The sequence below is a fragment of the Nicotiana sylvestris genome, chromosome 8, assembly GCF_000393655.2.
Source record: "Nicotiana sylvestris chromosome 8, ASM39365v2, whole genome shotgun sequence".
Lineage (NCBI taxonomy): Eukaryota > Viridiplantae > Streptophyta > Magnoliopsida > Solanales > Solanaceae > Nicotiana > Nicotiana sylvestris.
Window position 1 is genome coordinate 207,070,305 of NC_091064.1, and position 6,897 is coordinate 207,077,201.

At 35.2% G+C, this 6,897-nt stretch overlaps 1 protein-coding gene across 1 annotated transcript; it reads left to right on the top strand.

Annotated features, from left to right (window-relative positions):
* The first annotated feature begins 4,066 nt into the window (after nucleotides 1-4,066).
* On the top strand, nucleotides 4,067-6,676 carry LOC104236489 (MYB-like transcription factor ODO1). Its single transcript, XM_009790407.2, has 2 exons — nucleotides 4,067-4,421; nucleotides 5,589-6,676. The coding sequence occupies exons 1-2, from the start codon at nucleotides 4,159-4,161 to the stop codon at nucleotides 6,178-6,180; spliced, it is 855 nt and encodes a 284-aa protein (XP_009788709.1). The 5' UTR covers nucleotides 4,067-4,158; the 3' UTR covers nucleotides 6,181-6,676.
* Nucleotides 6,677-6,897: the final 221 nt, after the last annotated feature.

The following is a 6,897-nucleotide window of genomic DNA, read 5'->3' on the forward strand; positions in this document are numbered from 1 at the left end:
ATTCCGGATGTTGGAGTAGCTCCGTAGTGTTGAATGTGACGTGTGTGCAAAATTTCATGTCATTCGGATGATGGTTGATAGACTTTTTGATCGAAAGCATAAATTGAGAGTTTTGAAGTTCTTAGTCTTGAATCCATGGTTAATTCGATGTTTCAATGTTGTTTTAGGTGTTTTAAGGATTGATATAAGTTTGGATAGTGGTATATGACTTGTTCGTGCTTTTAGTTGAGTTCTCAGGGGTCTGGGCATGATTTCGTATGGTTAACGGGAAATTTGGAGTTGAGAGTTAGCTTCAGTCTGCTGTCATAATCGCACTTGCGGCTAGGGAACCGCAGGTCCGAGTCCGCAGAAGCAGTTGAAGCACCGCATATGCAATTTGAGGCGAAATGGGGTTGGACCGCAGATGTGGTCAAGGCACTGCATCTGCGGAAGCAGTCACAGGTGCGGAAACCCCCTTTATAATGAAATATCACAGATGCGACTGGGTCTTCACAGAAGCGGGACCGCAGGTGCGGTTCCGGAGCCGCATAAGCGGTTTCACTAGCAGAAAAGGGACAGAATCGAGGGTTTAATCAAAAAGCTTGGAAAATTGATTTGGGAGCTCAGTGATGGCGATTTTGAGAGGGATTTTCACCTGGGTGTTTTGGGTAAGTAATTCTTACTCGGTTTTGATTAATTTCCACGAATCTATGCTTAAATTCATCCTTTGAATTCGAATTTGGGAAGAAAACTTGGAGAAAATTGGGAAAAGTTCTTAGGCTTAACTTTTGGAATTTTGATCTAGATTTTGATATCGGATTGGGATAATTTTGGTATGCATGAACTCGTGAGAGTGTGAGGATTCTCAAAATGTAAATTTTAGCCGATTCCGAGACGTGGGCCCGAGGGGCTCTTTGGTCATTTTACCTAATTTCGCGTATTAGCTTAGAATTTAATTGTAGAATCAGTTACTTGAAGTGTTATTTATATTATACAATTGAATTGAATAAATTTGGGCCATTTGGAGTTGAGTACTCATGGCAAGAACGTTGTTTCGGGTTGATTTTGAGCCAGTTCGAGATAAGTGACTTGCCTAACCTTGTGTGGGGGAACTCCCCTTAGGATTGGGTATTATTGATATTTGAAATGTCTTGTACGTGATGTGACGAGTGCATACTTGTGCTAATTGTTGAAATCCGGTTTTCATTAAGTCATTACAATTATGTTTCTTTCATGTTTGTACTACTTGTAATTTAAGCATGTTGTTAGCTTAAGGAAGCATGTCTAATTGCTTTACTTACTCAAACTGCCTTATTTGGATTACTAGCAGCATGCTAAGCTAGAAATACCTATTTTACCTTGGTATGGAATTTGAATTGAACTGTGTATTCTTCTTGTTGTTGTTGTGTGTTACTTTGGGACTACGGGACAGTATCCCGGGAGATCCCCCCTGTATGTTTACTTTGAGACTATGGAACGGTATTCCGGGAGATCTCCCTACACATTTATATTGGAACTACGGGACTTCACCCGGTAGATTCCCCCTGTACTGAGTATTTACATTCGGGACTACGGATCGGTATTCCGGGAGATCCCCTTGCATTATGAGTTGGACTACAGAACGGTATCCTGGGAGATCCACTGGATATTTATATTTGGGACTACAGGACGGTATCCTGGAAGATCCCCGATTATTATCTCTGTGTTGAGTTGTATTCCTTTTCTGTGTTTATTTTTGTCTTTGTTGTAGTTGTTGATGTTCTTTCTATCTTGTATTACTTTTACTGTTGCACCTTTTTATACTGCCTTATTCTACACTGCCATACCTTATATTTTATTTAACCTAAGTAGGGCTTATATTTTATTTAACCTAAGTAGGGCTCTGACCTTCCTCGTCACTACCCGGCCGAGGTTAGGCTTGGCACTTACTGAGTACCGTTGTGGTGTACTCATGCCCTTTTTGCGCATGTTTTTCATGTGCAGATCCAGGTACTTCCACTCGATCTTATCATCCTTGAGGCGAGGCACTTCTGTAAAGACTTTGAGGTATATCTGTCGCATCCGCAGACCAAGGAGTCCCTTTCTATCTTTCTGTAATAGTATAGCCCTTCTGTATTTTCCTTTTGTTAGACATTTCTGGAGTTAGAGCTTCTTATGTATCTCTTAGCTTGTGATTCATAGGGTTTCAGATTTTGGGAGTGTTAAGTTGAGATTCTTGTACTGTTATATGCTGGGAGGCATCTTAAAAACTATTTCATTTTGTTATCTCGGTTTTATATTATTTTCTTCCTGCAAATTGTTTCTTTTCCGCATTTGTTAGGCTTACTTAGTCGTAGAGACTAGGTGTCACCACGATAGTTCACGGAGGGCGAATTGGGGTCGTGACAGCGTTTGAGGCACATTTTTGTAGTGAAGCGTAAGCTCCAGAGACTTTTTCAAATTAAAATAAAATTTGTTGAATACGTCCTTCATATAATACTCAAATTCTCAAAAGTGAGCTTGTAATTACTCAAAAGCTTTAAAAAGGAATTGAAATATATTAAATTTAAAAGTGAAGACTTTTTTTTATTGATTGAAGCCCTAATTTATGGTCTTTCTCAATTCTTTATCTTGTCCGCTAGTCTGTTAATATTTCCAAAAGCAAGTATTCAATTTTTTTGTACAAACATAAAGAGAAATTCATTCTCCTTCATAGTAGCAAGTTCAAAGTTCAAATTACAAGTTAGTCATCCTTTTTGTTCCTCCATGTAGAAAACTTTATTCTTTTCGACTTAAGTTACATGTGCTTGTAAGTAGCGTATAATAGATTGTATGACTAATTTTTTGTTGAGATGGAGCACATCTATATATATTTTTCACATATTTATAGTTTTCTTCAATTTTTATGTAATTTATCTATTACTAAATACTTACTGTAATTATGTTATTTTATAAAATATTAAAATTAAATATCCATGAGGCTTACGCTTCACTGAAGAAAACGTTTTGCCTTACGCCCATACATTTTAAAATATTGTTTAATACTATATTGAATTGTGTAATTATTCATCTAATAATTTAACTTAAGTTTTTTGATGAGATAGATGATTTGAAAAACTCATCAAAAGTAAACAGATCAAACAATTCGGCTAAATTAATGTTATCATGGTAAACATAGTACGAGATTACTTCCCATGTTTGAAAGGTCCCGTAAACGTGGCGATGACGAAATGGTTGAGTAAGCGTGCAATCACGGAGAGTACATAGTGTATGAAAATGGGAAGAAAAAAATAAGAAAAGAAACAATAAAAAGAACAGACCATATATCTTTCGGAGTGTGGGGCAATGGTTAAAGAGTAATAAGAATACCACTAGAGGCGTAATAGAAGGATGATATCCTTTCACCTTTGATTTAGGGTTTTAAGTTCGAGTTTGTGAATGGAAACAGGGGCAGATATATGAGACAGAAGGGGTTAATTCGAACCCTCTTTGTCAGAAAATTAAACTGTATATATAAGGTAAAATCTAGTTTGTACTTCTATATTTAATATTTTGAATTTCCTTGATGTCCCAAATTAAAGCATTGCTCAACGGTCAAGGGGGTTCAAAACCTTTGTAAGATCGTTGGTTTAATTCTCACTGACCACAGTCTTTTTAAATGTCTGAGCTTTTCCTTTTTTGAACACCCTTATAAGAAATCCTACCCTACGTCACCGAATGAAGAAATTCCTAATATAGAGAACGTTTTTTGTTTAATGAGTCATATATAGCACGTATCTGGATTAGTCGAGCCAATAAATATCGAATATCAAATGATTAAGAAAAAGGGAAGAAGAATAGTGGATTTCTTGAGTTTTAGCTTGGTGTTAGGGTCATCTATCATTCACTATCACTCTCTCTTGGGTGGAGTTGATAACACCAGAAAAGGAATTGTAGTTCAAGAGTTGCTTTCACAAACCATAGGTGGGCCATGGAATCTTACATTCTCTCTCACTATATATATATATATATAGGCATACCCTTCCATTAATCAAAATATATGTGCTTAAACAAATTTTCAAAGAGAAAAGTGAGGACTTTACAAGAAAAGCTGAAGTTGGTGGATTATATATAAAGGTGGGTAGAAGGCAAATTTATCAAACACTTTGTAAAAAATAAATCAACTTGTTTGTTTGGTGGTAGTTGAGAGTAGTAGTAATAATGGGAAGACAACCTTGTTGTGACAAACTTGGAGTGAAGAAAGGTCCGTGGACAGCTGATGAAGACAAGAAACTCATCAATTTTATTCTTACAAATGGCCAATGTTGTTGGCGTGCTGTCCCTAAACTCGCCGGTCTTAGGCGCTGCGGTAAGAGTTGTCGTCTCCGATGGACTAATTACCTTCGACCCGACTTGAAGAGAGGACTTCTTAGTGATGCTGAGGAGAAATTGGTAATTGATCTCCATGCTCGTCTTGGAAACAGGTAATATACTTCTCTCTTTTTCTATTCTAATAAAACATGCAGAAACTTGTTTGGACTGAGCCGTCCTGTCGTAAGGAGAAACTTGTTTATTATCAATAAGAACCATAAACTTAAGATGTTTAATAAATTAATTTACTAATTACAAACTGAGCTAAACGGCTTATATCCATCTATTATGTGGTGATTTTGTTATGAGAAAGTCCATTGAAATTACTATGTTTGTGTTAGAGTTTTTTATTTATTGTTTTTAAGCATTACTAATGATGAGTTTATTTTCGGCCTTTTTATCCATTTGTCTTCCCTTTCTCTTAGGTTGCATGTTTTTTTTTTTTCTCTATGTGCATTTTCATGCCACAGAAAGAAAGGCAAAAGGGAAAGTTTCTCTGCCACGAGTTATGATTGTGTTGGGATCGATATAACATAATGCATGTGAAAGCTAACAATATAAAGTTTGGTAGACGATAAATCAGACACAAAAGAAAATATACCAAAAAAAACATATTATATTAATATGATTTGGTCAACCTACATAAATCTCCTACTATTAAAAGAAGAAAAAAACTAATTGAGAGAATAAATTCTTCCTTAAATAAATAAGAATCCTTTAATGACTACATTGTGGATATTATTGTTGTTGTTATGAGTAGCAGAAATCCTCAATTTATAAAAGTGTAAAAATCTTCCTCCATGAAATTTATTCTCTTTTTTTTCAAGAAACAGAATCCCAATGGATTAAAAATTAAGGGCAAAATCCTAACATATTAAACTCATAATGCTAGTATTTCGAAAGCTTTTGTTGCTCTTTAAAGTGCATGGCTTTTGTGTATAAAGAAAAAAAAAAAAACAAGTTAACAGCATATCATATGCCATGATTTCTGATTGAATATTTATTTCTGATTTAATGAATCTTCTTGATTACTACTTTTACTTTGTTGTTCATGATTTTCTGCATTGTCAAGTAATGTACTAAGTTAATATTAAAATATTCTGGCTTCAAAAGGAAGTGCTCTAATTATCTTATCAATCTATTACATGTCTTCTTGAAGTGGACTTGAAATAGTAGATCTTTTCCCTTATCTTTGCTTTATTAGTTTGTCTTCATTCTGATTTTCAAACAATTTATAACACTAATTGTATGGTACTAAATATTTAATTTGTTTTAATAAGGTGGTCCAAGATTGCTGCAAGATTACCAGGAAGGACAGATAATGAGATTAAAAATCATTGGAACACTCATATTAAAAAAAAGCTTCTAAAGATGGGGATTGATCCTGTTACACATGAACCACTCAAAAAAGAAGCAAATCTAATTGATCAACCTATCCCAGAATCTGATCAAAACAAAAATAATGGTCATCAGCAGGTACAAGTTGTACCCGAGTGTACAAGTGTCACTGCAGCAGCCACCTCCTCAGAGTTAGATAACTCATCTTACTCCGCTTCTTCTATTTCTTCGTCTGAAAACTCTTCAAGTATCACCGATGAATCCAAGTTGGTTCTCAACGCCCTCGGTGAAAATGATCCGCTGCTAAGCTCCCTACTGGAAGTTGATGCTCCTCTTGTCGATTCGCTATGGGAACTTCCAGTATCTTGTGAAGAACAAAAAAAATTCGATAACATGGCATCCTGGGACGACAGTTTGAATTGGCTATTGGATTGTCAAGATTTTGGTATTCATGACTTTGGTTTTGATAATTGCTTTAATGATGTTGAATTAGAGGTGTTTAACACCATAGATGACATGGAAAACAAGCAGTGATCATTAATAACCAAGATTAATCCCAGATGAAAAATATAATGAATGGCCGAAGGGACATAGCCAAGGAATTAATTCTAGCTTTTCACAACGTTAGTGTTTTTTACGTGCATGTTTACAAATGTATCATGTCTATAGTACTAGGATGTTAGATTTGGTGGAGCTGTATTTTGTTTTTTTTATTTGTACAAATTTTAGTAGAATATTCGCGAAGAGTCCATGGTGAAACCTTTGCTTCTAATTTAGAGGTTTCGGACAAGCTAGCCAACCTACCAACCAACCAGTCAATTAAACCAATCATGTTAGAAGAAAAAAATCCAAAGAGATAAAAAGAAATAATAGTAGTATCAATAGTAGTGATTTAGTTTTATCCCTGTGCCAAGGATGGGGACATGTACTCTTAGGCAAAATCATTAGAGGGGTTCATATGTATATTAAGAAAACCTTTTGTATATTATGTAAAGATCATAAACTATAATGACAATTTGTTGTTTTTATTTGTCTTCTCTTTAATTTCTTTCTTTTCTCTCTCTATATATATGTGGTGGGGGCGGATTAGGTCACTATAATGTGACTCACTAAATCTGCTCATGTTATTACGATGGACAATTCTTTTGACGGGTCAACTTGGGCACAGCTCAAGTCAAACCATCAAAGAGTTAGATTAATTGGGATAAATTATATTTATGTTTGATATAACTATAAAGGAGATTTTTTAAG

Excerpts from the sequence above, each read along its gene's own strand:
- LOC104236489 (XM_009790407.2), top strand. The coding sequence starts at position 4,159 with ATGGGAAGACAACCTTGTTGTGACAAACTTGGAGTGAAGAAAGGTCCG. Across the intron at positions 4,422-5,588 it reads CATGCTCGTCTTGGAAACAG|GTGGTCCAAGATTGCTGCAA; the intron begins GTAATATACTTC and ends TGTTTTAATAAG.